The 23,624-nt window shown below is 57.0% G+C and overlaps 1 protein-coding gene across 1 annotated transcript in view; it reads left to right on the top strand.

Moving 5' to 3' along the window:
- The window catches only part of LOC123936313 (receptor-type tyrosine-protein phosphatase N2-like), a gene marked incomplete at its 3' end in the record, with an annotated part of 48,886 nt that overhangs the window by 11,328 nt on the left and 13,934 nt on the right, over positions 1-23,624 (top strand). Inside the window, exons 5-7 of the mRNA XM_045996937.1 lie at positions 1,900-2,047; positions 13,593-13,666; positions 19,684-19,761. Of these exons, the coding sequence (XP_045852893.1) occupies positions 1,900-2,047; positions 13,593-13,666; positions 19,684-19,761 (300 nt within the window). The remainder of the gene's footprint in view (positions 1-1,899; positions 2,048-13,592; positions 13,667-19,683; positions 19,762-23,624) is intronic.

Genomic DNA, 23,624 nt, shown 5'->3' with positions numbered 1-23,624 from the left:
TCACGTTTAATCTAATCAAGTGTATCTTTACATGATTTGTTCTCAATGAGGAAAAAGAGCCACATCTGCTCTTTTCTGCCCCCTCCCTCCTCCCTCCAGCCATGCTTCCTACAGTCCTGGTTGGTATTTCTCACTGTAAATTGAGAAATCCCAGCGAGCTCATGGCGTGGTTTTGCTTCTGTCGAGGTGAACCTGTGCACATTTGTGTTTGCAGGAATTCAGGGGGCATCCAACTCCCCTTTCGCAGACAGCATCTTGAGGGCAGTGACCCCAGAAACACTGAGAGTACCCACTTCAGCCGGAATTGTCCCTCCCCCAGCTCCCTCACACCATACTGTAGCTGGTAAATGTTTCACAGAATTTAAATGTCATCTTATGCGAAGCTGTCCTCATCAGGGTAACTCTGTCTTCGGTATTCCAGGAGGATGTCTTGCAAGAAAAGAACCAGGCAGTTTGCAGTTGATGTCTTCCGGATTGGGCCACTCGACTTCATTTCAATCCACTGCCTGCCCTTGCCAAGAACCCGGAGGGGCTGTCTGGGTGGAGGTCACGGTGCAGGGCCCTTGCGGGGAGGGGTGGGCAGGCGCGGCAACCTCGGCTCCGGTCCTGAGGAGGCCGTGTCGCGGAGGGTCGCAGGGATGCCACCGCGTGGCTCATGTGATTCGGTGTCATCTGTACAAAAAGTCTGTGTGTCCATTCCCCAAGTGATAGTGACAACCCAGCTGCTGGTCACAGCCATCGCTGACCCTCCTGCTGGGCCAGGCAGCCCTGAGGGTGGTGCCTTCTCTCCTACGGCACTTTCTGTCGTTTGTGGACCGATGTGGATAAGCTGCTGTTTGTTGAGTGAATAACACAAACCAATCCGAGTCAGCTCTAGTCCAACAGGTGGTTCCCCCAAGTCCAGTGCAGCTGGCCAGGGGGGAGGTGTGGGGCAGTCCTGTCCTGGCCTGTGCAGGGGCCTGACATGCGTGCTTCCCCACAGTGAGAGGACGGCAGGGGTTGGCGGGGGTCAGGGCCAACCCTCACTGGGCGTGGGGGTGCCTAACCACCAAGGACCCGGACTTGTGTGCGTGTGTCTCATTTTGCATGTGGATATAGCTGAAGACTTGTGTCCACACATGACACCAAAGACCCACAAATACGGCATCCCAGGGTGGGACCAGTATTTCCGTTGGGCACAATAAAGCCGCTGGGGGTTGGTCCTTTGAAATGATTTTCCTTAAAGCCATGGTCGTTTCTCAGCTATACAAATTGGTGAGAATGCACGGACAGGGCTGTCTTTGTGGGAGCGAATGTTCTGGAAGTATTTCCTCATCCACTTCCAGCCATTGCTGCTGACAGACAAGGGTCCGGAAAGATTAAGGTCTGAGCAGCCGAGGGTCAGGACATCGGCTCCGTTGTTCTGAGTTTTGGTTTTGGTTTGTCTTTTGCGGCCACCCCACACTGGTTAACACCAGGCACACGTCAGAGCAGCCTGTATCTTCAGTGCCTCACCCACTTGATTCAGAAAAGTAGGTCAGTTATAAGGAAAACGGTGTCTGTGTGGACACGTTGTCTATACCGGCTTCAGGTCGGTTGATCAGATCTGGTCTGTGTTGTGTCCTTCTCTTTGCCCGTTGGTTGGTAATACCTGATGGGGCCATGCCATGCCTGGGTGTTCCTGACGCCGGGCTCTGCCCCTGGAACACACATGCCACGAACAGCCGGAAACCAACCAGCGAAACAGGTAAAGAGCCTGCCCTGCCCTGTGCATCCGGTGGGCCTGTGCATTTCCCAGGTCCACGGAGAACCACTTCCTCACCCATGCGCGCAGGGACACATGGGCTGCGCCCTGTGTCCCGTGTCACACCAAGGACCCACCGTCCGCAGCTGTCCCTGAGTCTCTGTTTTCCATTCCAGGCCTACATGGAGGACCACCTGAAGAACAAGAACTGGCTGGAGAAGGAGTGGGTGGCGCTCTGTGTCTACCAGGCCAAGCCCAACAGCTCACTCGTGGCCCAGAGGGAGGAGAATGTGCCCAAGAACCGCTCTCCAGCGGTGCTGACCTGTACGTACCAGGCCATGCTCTGGGTCGGGGGAGGGGAACTCAGGCTGAGCAGGGCCCACCACGCCGTCCCCTGCTTGCCTGGGTTTCTGCAGGGCGCTCGTGGCTGGGGAGCCATCTCCAGCCCGGAGACGGAGTCGGTGGATTCAATTGTGGTCCAGGGGCACAGTCCTGGTTTGAGGACGTCTGGGCCCCAGTGAACACTTGCCTTCTGCGCTGCTGCTGTGTGGTTTGAGACTCATTTCTTAGCCTCGTGGAGCCTCCCCTGTCTGATTGTGATCCTCCCGTTATCCTGGAGAGCTCTGAGCCTGAGGACTGTCAGTGCTGTGGGCCCGGTGTGGGGGAGGGTCCGCAGATGCCCACCAGCCTCCCGCGTCCTGACCGTGTCATGGAGAGCCCGCTCTCTGCACAGGTTGGCACCAGGAAGCAGACACAGAGAGAGACCAGTGCTTTAATCAACTTGCATCCAGTAGGAGACAGTCTTAGATTACGTGTTGTATGTGGTGTGACTCACAGACAGAAAGACAGGCCCACGCAGAGGGCGAAAACAGACTGGCCTGGTCTGCCCCTGCCTGGCCACCAGGATCTTTTCTCAGTCACATGGCTAAGAAACGCAGCAAGTTCCCGTGTTCCAGCAGGTTTCAGGCCAGGCTCGTAGCCAGATGAAGGTAGGAACCCCCTGCAGAGGGGACAGGCTTGCGAGGCGCGCTTGGGACCCAAGTGGCTACCAGAAACAGATGCTCTCGGAAGGCTGCCCACGTGTGCAGCTGATGTGTGAGCGAGTGACCTGGTCCCCGTCCCAAGAACTGCAGGCAAGAGTGGTCAGGCACATTTCAAACATAGGAAAATGTTCTTGGTCAGCTGACGTTTTGGAAGACACAGCGCAGCCACACTCTGTGTCCCACACGCTGTGTCCCAGCACCCTGGAAGCCAGCACTGCCGCCTGCATGGTGCCCCCCCAACATGCTCCCGATGGTCCCCCCTCACCTGGCTTGGCACCGGCCGAGGGACGTGTGCTGATGGTAAATGGCAGCAGTCCGACTGGGCTCACAGATCAGGGTTTTTTTGTTTTTGTTTTTTTTTTTAAAGATTTTATTTATTTATTTGATAGAGAGAAGATCACAAGTAGGCAGAGAGGCAGGCAGAGAGAGAGGAGGAAGCAGGCTCCCTGCGGAGCAGAGAGCCCGATGTGGGGCTCGATCCCAGGACCCTGGGATCATGACCCGAGCCGAAGGCAGCGGCTTAATCCACTGAGCCACCCAGGCGCCCCTCACAGGTCAGGGTTTTTAAAAGCTGACCCCTTGCACTGCCTTTGACACTGACCCAGGCACCACAGAACCTTGACATCTGAAGGCCCTTCCGGGGGGGATTTTTTCTCACAGTTCCCTGGGGGCTCAGACCAGGCCCTCCGTTTCCATGAGGTCTGAGGTGTTTTCCGTGATGGGATTTAAAAAGAGGAGGTTTTACAGACACCTGGGAGGCTCGGCCAGTGAAGCATCTGCCTTCGGCTCAGGTCAAGATCTCAGGGTCCCAGGATTGAGCCCCACATTGGGCTCCCTGCTCAGCGGGAAGCCTGCTTCTCCCTCTCCCTCTCCCTCTGCCCCTCCTCACCTCTTGCTCTCTCTCTCAAATAAATAAGGAAATAAAATCTTTTTAAAAAATTTTAAAAGCAACATAAAAATAAGAGCTTCTGTATTTAGAAGGTAAGTAACAAAGAACCCACAACTGACTGACATATTTATTAGGTGCCTATTGTGTGCAGGGGCCGCCGACAGGCTGGGAGATGTGAGGCTCTAGCTAGGCCACTGAGCTCAAGGAGGACCTGGCTGGGGATGGGGGCAGGCTGACACCTGAGCCTCAGGTGCACAGTGGTTGGGGCACACGGACACCCAGCAGGCCTACACAGAACATCCCCTGGGTCTGCTCGCTTACTTGGACTACGGGGTCCCGAACAGTAAATACTAAAACCCAAAGTCTCTCCTTCTTCCAGCACCCCTCCCACAATGGAAACCCAGACCACAACAGCAGCCCATGGGGCCCCTGTGCCCACAGGAATTTAGTGATGGTGCAGTGTCCCGTCCCAAGGTCATGGGAGCCCTGACACCTGCCCTTTGATAGGAGCCTCTTGCTTCTTCCCGTGGCACTGGGGAGACGTGGCCGGTGCCCTGCAGCCTGGCTGGGCTCCTCGCTGTCCCGGGTCCTGAAGGCGCAGCTGTGCTGGTCTGGGAAGTCGGGGCAGGGACCACACGCTGTTGGCACAGAAGCGTTTGTAGTGACCACCCTTTCCCATGCCTCTGGCCATCTTCCCACATCGGGGGAGTCCTCCCATCGGATCTCAGCCTGCACCCCTTCCTGAGCAGGGTGGGGGTGGGGACGTGCACTGTCTTGGTCTTGCCAGACTGTACCGGAGATAATTGCCTCCTCTTTTGGAAACCCTGCTTCCTGTGGCCAGGCGTGCACACTCCCCATGGTACAGAATCGGCTCCCCGCACCTCCGGCCTCTGCCAGCCAGTGTGGGGCCCATGGTCAAGGGCTGGGGCCATCAGCACAGAACCCACCCCTCTCGGCACCCACATGGGCAGGAGGGAGCCAGATCCGTCTTTCCCAGCACTGGCTTCTTGGGCTGTGACCCGCCCTGTCCCTTCCCCTGAGCTCCCTGGTTGCTGGGTTTGACAGATTCTTGGATACCCAGGGCAGGACCCCCGCAGTCAGGGCCTCCTGTCCTCCTGCCTCCGCACCTGTCCACGCAAGGAAACCCTTCAGTGGTTCCTCCACCCAGGAGGCTGGAGCGACAGCCTGACTTCCACAGCACGGGCCGGCCGGCATCTGTGGACTCCAACAGCTGGACCCCGTGGCTCCCCAGAGCCCGGACACAGCCCGCACAGCCCCCGAGCCTTCCACCTGCCTTTGCGTCTTTCTGCATCCGGGCCCATCTGAGGCACCTCTCCCACCTCCCAGAGCTGAGGAAAACACCACAGCAGATGGTCCTGGGCACGTCAGACAGACGCTGTCCCGGGCAGCCATGCTGCTTGGGGCAGAGGGCCCGTTTTGGGGTTCTGGATTTTGTTTCGAAGGGAAGTCGGGTAGAGGCAAAAACAGTGTTTCAGGAAACAAGGCCGTGTCCTGAGGGGACCTAGGAGTGCTGTCCTTGCCCCACCCCTCTGTGCCTCCAGGACCTGGGCTGGAGGTGCCCTGGGCTGGTCAGTTCAGGAGCTGCAGTGACTGTCAGCCAACTTAACCACTCACAGCTCACGTTTTATATTCCCTTTCCTCTTTTGCTCGGAGCCAGGCCACAGGCTCATGGAGCCGTGTGGGGGGCACTGCCTCTGGTCCCTGTGCTCCCCGCCGCTGCTGTGAACAGACTGACCTCGGGGGTGCGAGGTCTGGGGCCGTGATGCTGCCTGCCAGCAGCCCAAGCCACCGTCTCTGGACAGGCCCCAGCTCCCTTGCCCAGACTGGGGGTGTGCCTCCTCCCTGACCCATCCACAGCCACCTTGCCATACGCACACCATGAGCCATGAGGCCGGCTGGTCCCCTCCGTCGCCCAGATGCACCAGTCCCTGCCCATCCCCGCCCATCCCCCCCCACCCCCCGTCCCTGCCCGTCCACACCCATCCTCACCGAGATGCCGCTGAGACACTTTGCTCTCAGTTCCATCCGCGGGTCCTTGGTCACCGCCAACAAGGGCTCAATTTCTGGTTCCACACTCACCCCTCCCCCGTCAGCTTTCTGACGTTTGCACGTTGGACAGACATGATTTATGCGTCTCCATCTATAACAACACATCTGACGGGGTCAGTACGGGCTCTGCCTTACCCAGGCCCCCCACGTGGACACAGGTCTGAGCCAGGACATTCAGTGGACCGTGGAGAGCAAGGGCTTCACGTACAGCCCTTCTGGGTGGCCCCGGGGACGTCAAGATGCTCACTCAGCACTTACATGTAGACACGGGGGTAGAAGCCACAGATGTGAACCCCGGGAGGCTCCAGTCCTTTGTCCCCGGTTGTCCGTAGAAGAGCCAGAGGTTAAGAAAGGAAAGCAGGTGGCCCCAGGCTGCCAGCAGCGAGACCGGACCAGGAGGGATTCCCATGTGGGCCAGCCCAGGAGCCCTGGCAAAGAAACGTCACCCGCAGCACAGCTTTCCTCCACATGTTTTATTGTAGAAGCTTGAAAACAGTCAAGTAGAAATGACCACTGGGCGGTGGCCTGCAAACCCACCGCCCAGCTGCCAGGCAGTCTTGTGCCGATTTTCCTCGACATGTATGTGCTTTACCCATTTTTTGGCTGAACTCTTTCAAAGTGAGCTTAGGCATTGTGACATCCATGTAAATACTTTAGACTGTGCCTCCTAAAAATAAGGATGTTCTGTTCTCCTATGTTCCTACAACCCTGTCACTATAGCTAGAAACCGAGCCTCTCGTTCTGGTCCATCATCAGCACCGCGGACCTCCCAGGCACCTGCGTACAATGTTGCATGACCACGATGTAATCAGGTGGAGCTTCCCTCCTGGGGGTCCTGTGAAAACAGCTCCTTATGTTTTCTGACGTGACCTGTCCCTAATGAAGCTGCTCTCCCACCGACCGCATTCCCATTCCAGCATCGCGAATGGATCAGCGAGGAGTCGGACTGTCCCGATGGGTCCGTGGGGAGCTTACCTGTTGTTTGCAGGCCTGCTTCCCCCCTTCCACGGCCCCGTCCCTTTCTGGTCTCGCAGCCAAGGCCCGGGGCCCAGGGGCGCCATGAGACTGAGAGTGGCCGTGCCAGTCTCCACATCTCCAAGTGGCCCCCGTGAACATGAGCTGCAAGCATGCTTCTGTGGCGTCCCTGCAGGACTCATAAATGCCTGAGCTCGATCGATCACCAGACTGGCAGCGAACGGCATCCGCCGACCATCCCTCAACCCCCTGTCTCTGCCCTTCCTGGTTTGGAAAGAGATGGTCCAGGCAGAGCTGTAATCGAATACCTTTTCTCCAAATCGCCTGTTAACATAGCTTCCTCTGCACCAGACAGAGACTTCGTACCTGGTGAGATCTTTAGGTCTAAACAAACGCAGCTGAAAAGGTGGTCAGTGATCATCCTCTCTGTTTTCCACCATCAACCCACAGAGGGCGTCAGCCTTCCCAGCACTTCTCCTATGAGGTCTGCACCCTTGTGTGACCCCTTCATTGGGTGGACAACAGCATGTGGCCTTCGAAATCCCACACGTCCTGCTGCTCTGGGCATCTGTCCCTTTGTTACATGGGATATTTGCAGCCATGGCCTCGGGGCCCCAATGCTGAGCGATCCTCTCTCTGGGGCTGGGCTCCCTTCTAGGATCTCTGGAACAAAGTTCTCTCCTCTGCCTACATGTTAACTGTCCATCCAGGGTTTTCTTTCTGGCAACCTGACACTTTAAGATGAGCTGTCCACGTTCCTCTCAAGGTTGCTATGAGTTCAGTAATATTTTCCTCATTAGAAGTCAGTGCGGGTGAGTAGCAACGCTCGTCTGTGGGCTCCCAGGACCTCGGGAAATCAGGATTCGAAGTTGCACTTTCCATCCCCAGGCCCACGCTTCCCTCCCTCTACTCCCCTCCCCTCCACTGCTTCCCTCCCTGTCTCCTCGTCCACATCAACCCCATTTCCATGGAGAGTGCTCGCATCGTCGCATAGGGAAAGGTCCAGAAGATGCCGGTGGACACCGGCCTTCCCTCAGCGGGAACGCTGACCTCGCCCGTGTGGCGCCCTCTGACCCAGGGGGAGGTGCTGGCCGCTGGGGCCCAGTCGCACGGACTGAGGAAGCCAGAAGCTGCTCCCACGTCCGATCATGGTCCTCCATCCCCAGTGCCACACCCCTTCTCCCATGGAAAGGGCTAGTTTTGTGGGGTGTCTAGGAGTTGCTCCCCACCTCTGTTACATTAATCAGCAAGTTTTCTGCCGTGCTCTCTTCTGTTACTTTTCCAGAAGTATCCGAGTGTGCAAGGCCTGGGGGAATAATGTTGTCTCAGCAGCGCCAAGGGTCAGGGGACACTCTGTCCGCCTGGGTCCCCTTCAGATGTCAGGACTGTCCTCGAAGACGATGGCTTATGCCCACCGTCCACCCCCAAGGGGCTTTAGTCCCCCGTCAGCATGGGTGTAGGTGGGATTGTTTTCTGGGGGCAGCCTGTGCTCCCCACAAACCCAGCTCTGTTGTTTAATGTGTGTGACTGCCCAGCCCCGGGGCTGCGGGAGCCACAGCCTCCGCCACCTGCACACCCTGCATTTCCTCATCCCAGCCTCGTGTGTGCTGTGGTTCCTCGCATGAGCAGAGGTGAAATCCGTGGGCACTGACCGCAAGGCTCAGCAGAATCATGCGGATGGTGAGGCTGTGCTCACGTGGCATCCGCTCTGGTCACTGGTGTGCGTGTGGCCCCGTTCCCACGAGATGCCGGCCACACTGCCTCCCTCGGCTCTGCCCTCCACATTGGACGTGGCGCCCTGCGAGTGTGCTCGGCAGCCATGGCCCCGACACCAGCGTGGGAAGAGCGCTCCTTCCACCTGCCGCGGCGGGCCGCCCGCACGTCCCAGCAGGGCCAGTGCCCGCTCCCCCACTCGGGCCGGGCTCCAGATGCAGCCCCTCGTCTGTCTGCCAAACGCTCTCGGAGAATCCGGATCCTCTCCCGCTGCTGGCACCCTTCCTGATGGTCTCGCTGCGAGAGACGGGGAAACTGCGTCAGGGAACGTGCGACAAGCCAGGCGAGGGGAAGGCCAGCTGGTTGTGCAGAAGCTGGAGCGGGATGGAGACCTGACTCCAGGTGTACAGCCCGGGGCACCCTAGACCACAGGCCATAGCAGCGACAGCAGCCAGCAGCTCTTGGCCCCGGGGCCGACGTCGGAGGCCCTGAGGGAGCACCGGCTCCAGGCTCTGCTCAGCGTCTCACACGTCGTCTTCCTTCCATGACCGCCTCTCTGTGTAAGGACACCAGACACTCCATGTGGGGCCCGAGGGCCCTGGGGTGGGGATGCCAGCAGACAAGGGTCACCCGGGTCAATTCTTGACCCCACAGAGGCTGGGTGGGCAGTGCCAGGCCCCAGACACCAGGAACCCCTGGGTCAGTTCCTGCTTGTGCTGTGCTCTGAACACATGCCGAACACAAAAGTGCCTTGTCCCCAGGGCTGTGCGGTGACGGGTGAGGCCCGTGCGCGGCTGTCCTGGCATGGTCCAGCCCTCGTCCTCCTCTGCACTGTCATTCCCCTGGAGAGCAAGCTGCCCATCCAATTTGGGGATTTCTTTCTGAGAGATCGGTGGCAATGTGGGTGGAACTCTTGAAGCCACGAGGCAGACCAGGCCGTTGTGGGACTCCGAGACCTCCCCTGGCTGCATGCGGAGCCGGAGGCCAACGAGAGGCTCTGTGTTGGGTGACGGGTAGGGTGACAGAACGGGTCGTGTTCCCTCACCAGCTCTGGATGCGGGAGGGCACCGTGACTGGGATCTCACCACCCAGACCCCCAAACGCAGCATTGTGTGCTGACCCGAGGGGCACTGAGCGGAACCCTGTGGCTTTCTCTTCTGGGAGGTTTAGAGATCTTTAGAGTTTGAGCTAAGGGTTTCAAACACGCTTACCCGAGAGCAGAGCACCCGCTTACTTACTGAGGAAGGTAAGGCCATGGGAAGAAGCTTGAGCCAGCCTTTCTGGAGGACTTATGCTTCAGAGCAGGCCTGTTTCCTGACCTCACTGTGGTCTTCCGCTTCCCAGGTCTGCAAAGAAGCTTGCTATCTGTGTAGCTACTCAGTCTTGAATCCAGTCTGCAGACATTTATAGCTTTGCTTAATGATGCCGAGTCCAAATCAACAAGGACATTGCCATGCAGAACTGGCCGGGATCGCTAGACCAGCTTTAGCGGCTGGGAGCCGGCGGCAGCAGAGAGCCGTAGGCTGTGTGTTCACAGTGCACCAGACTGTCCATGGCCCTGTGAAATCTGAGGAGAAACTGGCAGCCGCGGATGCCGCTGAGCTTCCCTGGGTAATGGGTCCCCGTAAAGACTCAGAGCCCCAACTCCACAGCACACGGCGCTGGGTGTCACCGGACACACTCCGCATTTCTGCCAGCCACACCACCGAAGTTAAGGTAAGAGCAGCCAGCAGGAGAGAAAGTCATGAACCAGTGGGAGGCCCCACGGCGACGTGGGCAGAGCGCTCAGTGAAGACTTCCCTCACGCGGTGCCGATGTCCAGCGTGACCTTGCACATGCCTCGTGTGAAGGCAGTCAGTGTCCAGTAACTCATCTGCTCCTGCTGTGAAGGTCATCGACCACATGTATCAGCTCACATGGCACAAATGGCATAACAGGAACCTAAAGAAACAGGACCCTGGTGCCACAGGACAGATTAGAAGGAAGCCTCCACACACCATCCTTGAACAGCTCCTGTGGACATGTTCTAGACAACAGTGAGAGCAGAACGTGCCCACTTGCGGTTCGGCCACAGCCCTCCAGATGTACCTTGGGCTGTCTTCACGTGCTCTTTGTCCCACTCATAATCAAGAAGAACTTCTAGAACTTGTTTCTTCTGTTGGAATTTATGAAAATAAGTTGAACCTAAAATGGAGACACAGACCCCCTTCTATCTCTAGCGCCGCATTCCCGGAAGATGAAAGGTGTGTGTGTGTGTGTGTGTGTGTGTGTGTGTGTGTGTGTGTGTGACTACCCTTGAGCAGAGAGCACTGAAGCACTTGAGCAAGGAGTTGAGAAAAGGAACGTGGGCGCCTGGGTGGCTCTGTGGGTTAAGCCGCTGCCTTCGGCTCAGGTCATGATCTCAGGGTCCTGGGATCGAGTCCCTCATTGGGCTCTCTGCTCAGCAGTGAGCCTGTTTCCCTCTCTCTCTCTCTCTGCCTGCCTCTCTGTCCACTTGTGATCTCTTTCTGTCAAATAAATAAATAAAACCTTTTAAAAAAAAAGAAAAAAGAGAAGGAACGTGCCCTACATGTGTAGATAACAAGTTGATACCAAGATAACAAGTTTCCTCTTGGTAGGTGTCTTTCTCCTCCTCTCCCTGACAGAGCTCACTATTGTGGACCCCGTGAAAGAAAACAGCTCCGTCTTAGGGCTTAATACAGACAGGAGGACTCTGAGTTCCCATTTCCTGGCTCCTGAGCGAGGTCTGGGAGAACCGAGAGAACACATGGCCTTCTCAGCCGAAGGGCAACCCCCCAGGTGGCTATGCATCCTCGCTCCGTGGTTGGGGCCCCCATATCTACTTCCGGGGCAGGGGTGTGTGTTCACATGGGCCGTGCTCAGTCAGGGGAGCACTGGCGATGGTGAGGACCATGTGGTCATGAGCTCTGCCCTGCCTCAACTCCAGCGTGCTCAAGCGATCTCGGGGGACCCTGCGATCCTGCCAGGCCACACAAAGACTAGAGGCAGCCAGACTCTGCTTGATGGCAGCTTGACATCCTAACACTCACTGGCCCCCACATCAGCCATTTTAAAAAGATGAGCAGGAAAAAGCGAGCCCCAAGAGCCACAAGCGAGCCACAAGAGCCACTTTGATGAGATTTGCCCAACCCATCAAAGTCCCCCCGGGCCATCCCGGCAACGGCAGTGTCCCTCTGCTGGACTCCGACCCTTCTGGGGCAGCTCCAGCTGCTCCAGAGGGAGGTTTAGATGGCCCGATTTTATTTTTAAAGACGTTATTAACTTATTTGAGACAGAGTCAGTGATGGAAAAAGAGATTATGAGGGGAGGGAGGAGCAGAAGCAGCCCGACGAACTTGATCCAGGGACCCCAGGATCATGACCTGGGCCGAAGGCAAATGCTCAACCTATGAGTCACCCAGCGCCCCAACATGAAAAATAAAACCAGATCACCATTAACCGTGAAATGAGTGTGTTGCTGCCAAAGTCAGGTGTGTGATGGGAGGCAGCGGAACTCTGAGGCATTCGAAGTCCTCATCCCAGACTCAACGGCAGCTTGGAAAGCATAGCCTGGAGGAAGCAAGCGCAGCTGAAACAGCGCTTCACGGGGCCGCACGGAGCACAGCCCGTCCTCCTCGCTGGGCTCGGGCTCTCCAAACAGCCTGTCTCCTCAGCTGTCCGAATGGAGAGCTCTGAGTGCCAAGCGCAATGCCAGGCTGCATGTTTATGTCACCGAGACTCCCACTTTGTGCAGCGTGAACGTGCTGACCAGAAACTCCAGCTGGGCTGGGATGCCCTGGGCCGGTTGCTCACCAGACAGAGCAGTGCCAGCCGACGTGAAGGGTGCCCAGTGGCCCCCAGGCCTGCGTCTGTCCGGCTGGGTGACGTCTGGGGCTGTCTGAGGCCAGAAATCAGGGGGTGCGGTTCTTCCTCCCTAGACCCCTCCCGTCCCTTCGCCTGTGACCCTGCTCTTTGTAAAAGGTTCTCAGACCGACGGGAGGGATCCCCACTGCAGCAATCAATGGCTCCGGAGGCTGGCTGTGGCAAACGTATTTCCAACGTGGCAGGGCCCCCGGGAGGCCCTCTGGAACCCTTTGGAAGCAGCCAAAAGTGCTGCTTTTTTATTCCAGAATCCTGTGTAGGCTGCAGCAGGAGACCCAGGGTGTCCTGCAGAAACTGTGCCCGCGTCTGAGCAACACAGCACGGTCTCTAGCCGGATGTGTGCATGAGGCACCACACTGCGGACCGCGGCTTGCCGAACCTCGTGGGCGTAGTGTAACCGGGGCCGGGCTCAGTCTGCTCACCATGCAACAGGCCAGTAAGCCGAGAGGTAGGGTGGTGAGGGAAGGAAAGCGACTTCATTCAGAAACCCAACAGACCAAGATGACAGCCTTTCATCCTAAAGAACCAAATGGCCTTGCACAAACGCAGGCTTCTTTAATGCTGGGACAAGGGGATGCCAACCAGTGCAGCCACTCTGCAAAACCATGTGGAGGTTCCTCAAAAAGTTAAAAATAGGGGCGCCTGGGTGGCTCAGTGGGTTAAAGCCTCTGCCTTCAGCTCAGGTCATGATCTCAGGGTCCTGGGATTGAGCCCTGCATCGGCTCTCTACTCAGGAGGGAGTCTGCTTCCCCCCGCCCCCGACTGCCTCTCTGCCTACTTGTGATATCTCTGTCAAATAAATAAATAAAATCTTTTTAAAAAAAATAAAATAAAATAATTAAAAAAAAAAAAGCTGTCATCTCCAGAACAGAACGGTGTCCAGACCACAAAATTGTGTGCAGAGAACAGTTGCCTGATACCTGGGTATTCACATAGAAACGTGTCTACTGTGGGTGGCCACATGTGTCCACTGGCTGAAGGGAGATCCCAGAGAAAATCCTGCAGCGGAACACCTGACCCTAGTGTCGGACTCTAAGAAAAACCCAAGAATACCTCATTTCTGCTGGATGAAACCCAGTGTCCCTTGCCACACTCCCCGCTTCTCCACCCTGAGGCTAAAGGGGTGTGAATGGAGGATGGGGGGGATGTGACTCATAGTGGCCTCCACAGAGCCCCAAGGAGGGACACCAGCATGGCAGCTGGCAGCCTCGAAGGGCATTCGGCTCCTGCTGTCCCCTCGTGTGGCCCCTGGGGACACCGGCCTCTGTGCTCATCTAACTTCCTGCCTTTGCTTGCAGACGATCACTCCAGGATCCTGCTGAAATCTGAGAACAGCCACAGCAACTTGGACTATATCAACGCCAGCCCTATCGTGAGTACCTTCCTGGGCCCCCCTGCCTGTCCTCAGTCGTGAGCCCCCGTTGTGTCAGCCAGGCAACTAGTCAACTAGGTGATTAGTCTTGACCGGGTGACCTGTCTCAACTGGTGACTAGGGAACTAGGTAGTCTCAGCCAGGCACTGGGCTCAACCAAACGACTCGTGAACCAGGTAATTAGTATTTGACAGGCAACTAGACTCCACCTGGCAGTTAATCCTAACCAGGTGAGTCCTCTCAACCAGCCGGCCTGGGCTGAGTCCTCCCCAGGCAAGAGCAGTCCTGGGTACCCTGGATTGGGGGCCCAGCAAGAGCGGCCGCTGGTTTTCTGATGGGAACCTATGGCTTTCAGGAAAATCTGGGGCGTTCCTCCTTTCTAGACCCACTTGTTCACTGTGTGTTCAGGGGGAGCAGAAACGGGCCCCAGCCCTCCCCTCATGGAAAAGTTGGCGGCACCGAGGCAGACGTGCACAGGCTGGTCCCTGCAGCTGTTTCCAGGTGCACCTCCCCTAAGACAAGCAGTGAGCGGTGCGCGGGGCGGTGCGTCCCGAGGCCAGGTGTCCTGCGAACAGAACCCCTGGGGACCCCCGTGACCCAGGGCACCCCAGCTCCCAGAGGATCCCCTGCAGCCCACGCCAGCATGAGCCCCACGGGAGAGTGGCGGGAAGGGAGGTTGGGGCAGCCAGAGGGTGACGGTCAGAGACCAGCCTGCACGGTGCTCAGCCTGGCTTCTCAAGGTGAAGTCCGAGTGATCATAAGTGGGAGGCCGGGGAAACATGCCTCCGTGGTGTGAGTATTAGGCAGCATGGCTTATCGTGGGGATTGGGAGCGAGCAGGGATTTCCAGGGGACAGTTGGTGTGTCCCCTCCCTGTCCCTCCCCCCATAAATTGCAGCGTCAAAGCTGGTCACCAGGGAGGCGTCAGGACTTCTCAGTGAAGCCTCAGATTGCATTCCAGGGAGCAGTGCACATAGCGTCCCAGCTCGGGGGGCTTGCCGGTGACCTGCATGTGGCTGAGGGAGGCGGTAAGCTCGTCTGTGTTTGGGACACACCCCGCAGCATCCTGACAAAAACTTGCATTCCGGGGAGCAGTGCACATAGCGTCCCAGCTCGGGGGGCTTGCTGGTGACCTGTGGGTGGCTGAGGGAGGCGGTGAGCTCGTCTGTGTTCGGGACACACCCCGCAGCGTCCTGACAAAAACTTGCATTCCGGCAGCAGCAGGCTTTCCTTGAGGACGTTCACCCTCTGATTTCAGAACATTCTAGTAGCTACTGGTTGCAGGTGTCTCCGGGGCGCCCGGCGTATAAGCATACTCCTAGGAGCCCAGGGTGCCATGGGTCTGAGCCCGTCCCGTGGCCCTCATGGTGCACAGCAGGGGCACAGGGTAGCGTCCTCACCGCGAGAAAGCAGGTTACGGGCTGGTCTGCTGTTCCGTCTATACCCGAGCCCAGACCTCGGCTCCTGCGGTTGCTGGTAAGGAGTGACTGTTTCCCCCAGTGCAGGGAGACCACAAGGACTGGCCCCACCCGTGTCTTCAAGGTTCTCATCCTGAGCCAGTCTCTCAAAAAATGCCGCACTGGGCTCAGTAGTTTCTGTCAATGCTGATTCAGAACCAAGCCAAAGCCTCATGGGTGTGCAGCCTCTCCTGTGGGTGGAGCGGGGTTTCTGGGAGGGAGGCCGTGGTGAGGGCCTGGACGTGGTCCCCCACGGCAGGCCACGGTGCCGGCAGCGCAGAACTTCCTGGAGCGCCATGTCCCCCTGCTGGACTCCTCGTCCTGGGCATAAACCATGTGACTGGGCCAGGAAGAGGACTGAGCTGTTACTTTCAAGCTAAATGGTGAGCGTTCAGAGTTGGGGCGCATCCAGCCTCCCCCGACTGCCCCGCCTATTTGACAGGTTCCAATGGCCCACTGTCCCACTGTCCGGTGATCCCCAGTTGAAGAGAAGTGTCAATGCAGAAGCTGTGTTCTCCTTGGACACGGCTGGTGCTCCCACGGGGCCCAAGCTGCTCCCACACCCCTCACCTCCATTGCAGGAAACAAGGGACTACACCCCCGACCCTGACCCCACGGGGCCATGGCACGGGTTGTGAGGCGATGCCAGGAGAAAGAGGGGATTTAAGCCATATTTTATGTTTCCCCTTCATTTCACACCAGAATTCTTTTTCCTCATTTGGGTCGTAAGAATGAACCGTGGTACCTTTCTGAAATGACTGAGGGACGGTGACAATGAGCTTCCCAGCTGCACTTGAACGGAAAGCTCAGTTGCAGCCCAAGAAGACCCTGGCTGTGCGGAATGAAACTATGACGATTACATCCGTCATGTTTGTCCTTAGTCCTCACTGAATCCCGGGGAAGTCATTCACGCGCCAGCCACGTGCAGTCTTGGCTTTGAGAGCAGGGGTTGTGGAAGTAAATGGGAATTCCGTGCTCCTGCCCAGCGCATGTGGGGGGCATATGGTGGGGGGCGCGTGGGGGGGTGCATGTGGGGGTGCCGGCTCTTCCCGAAGATGCGGACTGAGGCAGGTCATTAACACGCCTGCCATGCCGTGTGCTCGAAACGCCACATACATCGTGACCAGGGATGGGTCTGAAAGTCCCCCCGACTCGAAAATAAACTTATTCTTCCTTCCGCTGTGTACGGAGGGAGAAAAAGTTGTTGAACGTTTTAATCCAGAACACATTTAACTAATGTGAGGGGCGTACCTGGACCCCTCAGGAAAGGGTGACCGGTGTGGTGTCGTGAATATCATAGAAACAGGCCAAATATGGGAGCCGACTCTCTGGTTCTCAGAAAACACTTACACGCAAGCACCTCTGTGTGTATGTTATCTTTTATAATTTACTTGAATCCCAACTCAGAAGAAAAAAGTATGAAAACAGCTTCGGCTCCTAAATCAGCCTCTCTCACATCAACTACAGAAGCGACCGTTTCTCAGTGAATTCCCCTACAAAGACTGGGTGTCTAGAAAATTGACTTGAAAACTCTGGCTTCATCCTCACTTGTTTTGAAGAAAATGGTCTGTGAAGTGTGCTCTAAAGTTTAGAAAAAACAGATGCAGGGGCAGTCAGATAGGAATAGAGAAGGAAGACGTGCGTGTTTACTCTCTGAGAGCCCGGAGTGAGAGGCCTGGCCCCGCACTGCTCCCTGGGTTGTGGTCAAGATGAGGGTCGTGCTGGACAGAGCTGGCTGACCCCGCAGGACACAGCAGCGGGCAGCCCGCCGGCTTCTCCCCCGAGCTCTTAATGGCTTTGGGACATGGGTCCCTGGACTTGGCATGCTGGATGATTGAGGTTAAAAGTCTGTTTTGTTCATACTATTGAGGACACTGTTGCCAAGTTTGTAACGCAGGTTAGAGTTTCTGAAAGCCACTTGCACCCCTTTACTAACTGGCATTGCACAGCCTAGAGCAGTTGGCTGGGACTGCATTGCAGGGCCTGTGCATTCAGAAATTCATGGGAACACACCTCTCCGTACCCTGCCAGGAGCATGGACAGTGGAATCAACAGTCTGTGAGAGCAAAATGGTGGTGTGAGTCGTACTTGGGAACCGGCACCCCATGGCCCACGCCTGCTATGCAGTCACTGGGCGTAAGTCCTGTTTGATTTTGGGGGCCCTGCAGTCCACGGGGAAGGCCACCTGAGGGCGTGGTGTGAACTGCACGGGCTTTGACTGATAGCCTCAAGGTTACTGGCAACACACGCCCACGGCGCGCACAGGGGAGTCCGCACCATATGCACGTGGCTTCCCAGAGCCGATGGGCCACGGGGTCATGTGTGCAGCCTCCCCTCCACCCGCCCCACCTCACGGACCCTGACCGCGGGGCCCAGACACAGCTGCTGATTTCCTCCCCCGTCCCAGAGCGGACATGTGTGAACATACGTGCGCACGAGTGAAGTGCTCTCTGCCAAGAACAGGGGAGCTCCTCCTGCCTTGGAAATCTTAAATATAAGCTTCTGTTCACTTAGTCAAGTATTTGTTTTATTCTCTTTGGGTTAAAGATTGCACAAACCCGTGAGAAGTCCTTCTGTTGCCCGATACTTGCTGCACATACAAAGCACTTCTGTCCAGATTAGTTTCTGTTCAACAGAATGTACGCAGAATGAAATAATCCTAATTGTCTGTGAATTATTGTTAAACGGTTGCATGACACATTCCGCCACTCTGTGATCGTTATGCTGTCTACTGTCTGCCAAGTGGCAGCCGCGTGGCCGTGGCCGAGGGCCTGGGAGACCGGTGGGCCTTGTCCACGCCCTCCCCTGCCATGGCGGACCACGGACACCAACCTCAGTGAGTCGCCTTGTTTACCCTCCTGAAGCCCTCCTCAGGTTTTGACTGTTAATCAGAGATTTCTCAGTTTGAAAGCAACTAAGGTGCTAGTTTGAACACACTGATGATTTTTAAATGTGGTGCTCTCTAAATTGCTTTGGGCAAAAACCCACATTTGAAAAGGAGGTGGGGTTTTACTTCTCACGCAAAATTGTTTGCTGGAAAGAGACAGGGTTTTTGTACATAGCTGTTGCCTCCAACAAATGCGTGTTCTGAAAACGAGGCCCAGTCTTAATCGGGACCCACAGACCAGAGGCAGAAAAAGCATTTTCCTGCCCCACCCCCACTGGCGTCCCACAGCTGTTCTGTGGGACTGACCTGCATCCGATCTTCCAGGAGCCTCGTAATTACAAGGTGGGCCCCGCACCCGTTTGTGCTGACGGCCGTCATCTCTGCGAGGACGCCCCAGATGCAGAGACGGCGCCTCCCGCGGCAACTTCAACCCCAGCGCTGGGCCGGGTCTCACCATGGCTGTGGGGTAGACAGCCGACACCCCCGTGGGCTGCCACACAACCATGTGTGTTGAAAACGCCTCCTTTTTTCATTGTATTGGGAAATGTCTTCTTAACAGGTTTCTTTAAACACAGAGGATTTTAAATCTCTCCTCAAACCTTGGTATCAGGAGAGTAAATTTTAGCTCCAGATGGGAGAAAATCAGGGACGGACAGGGGAGCGGAAGCCTGGCGCCGAGGTGAGGCTTCAGCTCAAGGCCCAGTCCACCCCCCGTGGTGCCGTCCATCCAGGGTGCACAGTGGGCCGGGAAGACCCGGGAGGGAAGGGGCTGTCCATTCGATGACCCTCAGATTGCATTTCCCCCACTTTCCTTTTCCAGGCTTTGTTCCTTGGGTCACTTTCTCCCTGCATTCTCCTGCTTAGACGTCTTTGAATTAAATGTCATAACAAAGGTATTTTAAACCAGACTCCCTCTGTCTCGACCAGCAGGCTGTGCTTGGATAGACCACCCAGCCAGAATGCCCACCACAGCGTCTTCTGCTGTTTGTCTGTCTTCAGCCCCGTGCCTGGCTCTGTAGGACTGGAATGGGAAACGAGCAGCCAGAAGGCTGGGCTCATCTCCAGGGGAGGTCTTGCACCCCACGCTCACAGACCCCCAGCCTGATCAGGGTGCCGGCACCCCTTTCTGGGTAATGGGGACCAGCATCCGTGTGAGAAGAGCTAACTTTTCGTGGGAGGCAGGATGCACTCCTCCATTCATTCTTCTGGGACCCTGAAGGGGGTCTCATGGGTCTGACCCCCGGCTTCACCTCTCCCAATTCCTACCCCTGCAATTCCTACAGGGGCGTGTTGGCCACACCCCTGCACGTGGCCTGGGGTACGGGTGCGGGCAGCTTACATGGCAGGTGGCCGGGGCCAAGGCTCCTGGCTGAGGTGGGGGCCATGCATGCTGGTCCGTGGCTGGGCTGGTCTAGAACACCCGCATCCCTGCACACACCGCCACGTGGGCGCCCCACCTGTCTTCGCCCAGGGCCACGGGGCTCTGCTGAGGTCCAAGCATTGTCGCAATCAGAAGGGACAGCAAGGAAGCCTGGCCTGCTCTTTTCACTCTGCGACCCCAGGGCCAGCATCTGGCCCGGGACATGCCACCTTCACCTCCTTAGCCGTGTTCTCTTTCCTGGTTGTTTTCTAGGTTTTTGGCTCATCTTTGTTCCTCTAATCTTGTCTCTGCAGATGGATCACCACCTTGGGAATCCTGCCTACATTGCCACCCAGGGACCGCTGCCTGCCACCGTGGCCAACTTCTGGCAGGTGAGTCTGCAGGGAGTCAGAACTCTTCTGACGACGAGACCTTGACAGACGGGCCGCGAGTAATGGCTTGGACCTGATTCAGTAAATGTAAACTTGTTTCTAGGCGGCACTCATCAATGTTACTTGATTTATGCGGGTCCTTTAATGGTTTCTATTATTAATCTTCTGTTTTTCAAAACTCGAGAGATTGAATACTTTAAAGATCCTTACTTTTCTACACACTTTAGAATTTTATTTCATGAAATAGTAGGAAATGGAATTAATAAGTGTTTAAATTACTGCATTCTGTCCAAATGTGTCCTTGTCCATGGTTCTCTTCTCTGAAGGTAAACAGTGGTGTCAGATTATAGCTCCTCTTCTTTGTAGACCCTCTTTCACTCATTTAAGGGCCAGGCTAGTCTGTTCCATCCAGCAGAGTCCTGAACACCCAGACGGAGGCTCAGCCGCTGAGAGCCAGCATGAGCACAGGCCCCAGAGAGCAGACAGGAGAGCGAGGGGCCTCCCCTTCTTCCCCCACGTCCTGCTCCAGCTTCTGCCATGCCACAGAGCTAAGGGGGAAGGGGCTTTGCAAGGTGGCACGGTCAAACCAACTCCCCTGTGCATCAAGCATGCTGCTGTCCCCAGCCCTGGTGGGGGCATCCAGCCGCCCAGCCGAACCCGTGGAGGACAGAGGTGAGAGGGCGAGCAGACAGAGTGCCTGGGAGGATGGCAAGCCCCCACCCCGGCAGCATGGCCATGCACTCAGATGGGGTTACCTCGGACCCCAGCTGGTGAAGCTGGCGTCCAAAGTGGCAGTTCTAAGAGTAAAGGCCTCCTTGGGCTGACAGGTTCCATGCTTCTGTTCCCCAGAGTCTCTTGTTCTGCTCCCCAGTGTGCTGTGGGCCCTCTGCAGCCTCCCCACCTGCAGCAGGGCACGTGCCCAGCGTGGGGGGCTCTGGAGAACTTGGAGGAGGGTCCCGCATGCACCCCTGCCTTCTCAGTGGGTTGATCCTGGGTGCCATAGCTTACCACAGACGTCACCTGGAACCAAGATCAGAGCATGTCCATGCAGCCCCGGGCTCTGCCTCGCAGCCTTTATGCTGCTGAAGAAAATAAACCAACGGAGCCTCAGGGTTCTGTTGTCCAAACCTGTAACTGCGGTGCAGAGCCACTAAACTCACGTTAGGATGGTGGGAGGACCAGTGGGTCCCGAGCCACGAGACGCTGACGTTCTCCCACGTCACACCCAGAGAGGCCATGTGGCATGCGTGGGGTGCCTCCCTGCTTGGAGCTCAGCACCCATGGGCCACCTGGTCCTGGGACACCAGCTCCAGAGGGACCTTCGTGCAGAGGCTCAGCTGAGACTCATGGGAGCCCACAGATTATGGCTCTGCTCATAGAACATCACTGATGTGCCGCTGCCATCCCATTCCAGCTGCCTCCCCGGCTTCTGATGCTCAGGAGGAGGGACAGAGAACATTCCAAGTTGTGCGCCGGGAGGAGGGAGTCCTCAACCTTGACCCATCATCCGATTCTAACAACGGTTAGGTGCCGGCAATTGCTTCCCACATGCGAGGCTTCTGGAAGGCACAAGGACACTTCCCAGCGGTAACAGCTGGTCACATCCACAGCCACTTACCGTGGACCAGGTCCCGTCCAGAGGGTTGTGTGTGTGTTAAAACAATCTTTGCTGTCGGAAGACGAAGAGGCCTCCGCTTTGCCCAGGTCACATGAGCGTGAGCGCTGGGATGTTTTTCTTGCCCCGTGTTCCAGATGGAGGTAATTGTCAGAGTGACCCACGTCATGTCACCAGGGCCTGCAGGGCGTGGGTCACTCTCCAAAGTGTCTGGAGGTCTGACATTCAGGAACAGAAGAAGCCATCATAAATGAAGCAACGTGAGAAACATGACCATGGGCGGGATCGCAGCCTTAGTCATGCTGCTCAGAACATGCCAGTGTCCATCTGAATGGTAGCAGGTGTCCCAGGACAAGAAGACTCTGCAGGTGACCAGTTCACACTCCAGGATTATTGCACACAACAGCACACCGAAGCCGCTGAGAAGTCTATCATAAAGAAACTGGTTCGACTCCAGACACCCTGAGGCTAGATGCCATGGTCTCGAGGAAGGTGGGGGCACGGCTTCTCCAAGGCTGCCGTGACTTAACAAAGTAGCGCATACAAGCCCTGACACCAGGTGTGGGCAGGACTGGTTCCAACCGGAGCCTCTGTGGGGGGACCTGCTCGTGTCTCTGTCTCCCGCTTCTGGAGTAGCAAGCATGGCTGGGGTTCTGGCCATGGACACATTGCACCCCCCTGCCTCCATCCACGGGGTGACCCCCCACAGGATATCTGTGTTTCTGCCTCAAATTCTGCTCCTCTTCCAAGGTCGCTGGTCATTAGACTAAGGGTCCATTCTGGCCAGTGTACATCGTGCTGAACACACCTGCAGAGGCCTTATTTCCAAAGAAGGTCATGTCCGCAGGTTCCAGGTGTGTGTGACCTATGGGGGACACTATTCCGTGCATTACTAAGAGAAGAGCACTGGCTGAGACCAAACACTTTGCTGCTGAGACAGACACGTGGCCACTGCGGGAATCCAGAGAGAGGCTGCTGGGCGGCGGGGGCAGGGGAGGTCGTCAGCGAGGGGGCCCAAGCCAGGCCCAGCATGTCCAGAATGTGCAAGTCCCCAGGACTGCTCAGTTAACTTGCAGGGAGTAGCGGACAGTCCCACAGCCTGTGACAGCCCACAGACACCGGGAAGCTTGGGCGTTGATGAGCCATGTGGGGAGGGGAACGTCGGGACTGGAGGGCAGAGGAGAAGGAGGAGGCGGGAGAAGCCAGCCATCTGTTGGTTCGAGCGCTGAGGCAGGAACACACGTCCTGATCCAGGAGGGTGTCCGCCACTGTGTGGTGTGGCCTGCGTGGTTCCTTTGAGAGAAAGACACGCACACATATGCACGGGCGGCTCTGGAGTCCAAGGGAGTGGAAGGAAAGGAGCAGGAAGAGAGGGAAAACCCACTGCGGACTCACTATGTGCCCGACCCTGGGCGGCGCTGCGGGCAACCACCTTCGCCAACGCCCCTGATGACCGAGGGTGAACCTGAGTTCCCAGGGCCCCCGTAGGAGGGCTGCAGGGAGTCCAATCCAGGGAGACAGGAAGCAGAGGGTGGGTGCCAGGGGAGCGGGATGGAGCTGGTATTTAACGGGGACAGTTTGCGTTCAGGAAGACAGAACGTTCTGGGATGAGTGGTGGCAACGAGAGTACTTAACGCTGCTTAAGTCTGCTTGTAAAAACGACAGAGAAGGTGCATCCTAGGTTTATTTGACTGCAGTGGGAGAAGATCGTGGTCCCTGTTCTACCAGAAGGCTGGAGCCCGGGGCCCCTAACGACTTCACCGAGTCCGCACAGCCAGCTGGAGGCTGGGCACAATGCAGACCCAGATCTCCAGAACTCAGGCTTTTTGCTGCCCATACTCGGCAGGGAAGACGGCGTCATGCTGGGGGAGGCGCTGCTCCCAGGCGCGTCCCCTCCCGGAAACACAAGGCAGGCAGCCTCCCCGCAGAGACGGTGGGCGTTCTCATAGTTAACACATTGCTGCCAACGAAGGTGCTGCGTCACTGGCTCTCGAGGCCCAGAGCATGTCAGAGCTGCAGGCAGTGAGCTCTGGCCCCCCAAGGCATCCTGGAGCCCGGAGCCCGTGGGCTGAGCTCCATGCCAGACATCTCCAGAGGAGCGTGAGGACAGCTTTCACCCAGAAGAGACATCTCTGTGGGACGGGGATGTGGGCAGCCGGGGCAGCAGGAGGAGGGGGCCATCCTGGGGGACTTGGCCAGTTGCCATTCTTGCCACGGGTACCCCCTCTTCCCATGGCCACAGTGTAGC

This window comes from Meles meles, unplaced genomic scaffold (genome assembly GCF_922984935.1).
Source record: "Meles meles unplaced genomic scaffold, mMelMel3.1 paternal haplotype, whole genome shotgun sequence".
In the NCBI taxonomy this organism is placed as follows: domain Eukaryota; kingdom Metazoa; phylum Chordata; class Mammalia; order Carnivora; family Mustelidae; genus Meles; species Meles meles.
The sequence above is the reverse complement of the archived record's forward strand: the minus strand, read 5'-3'. Positions and strand labels throughout refer to the sequence as shown.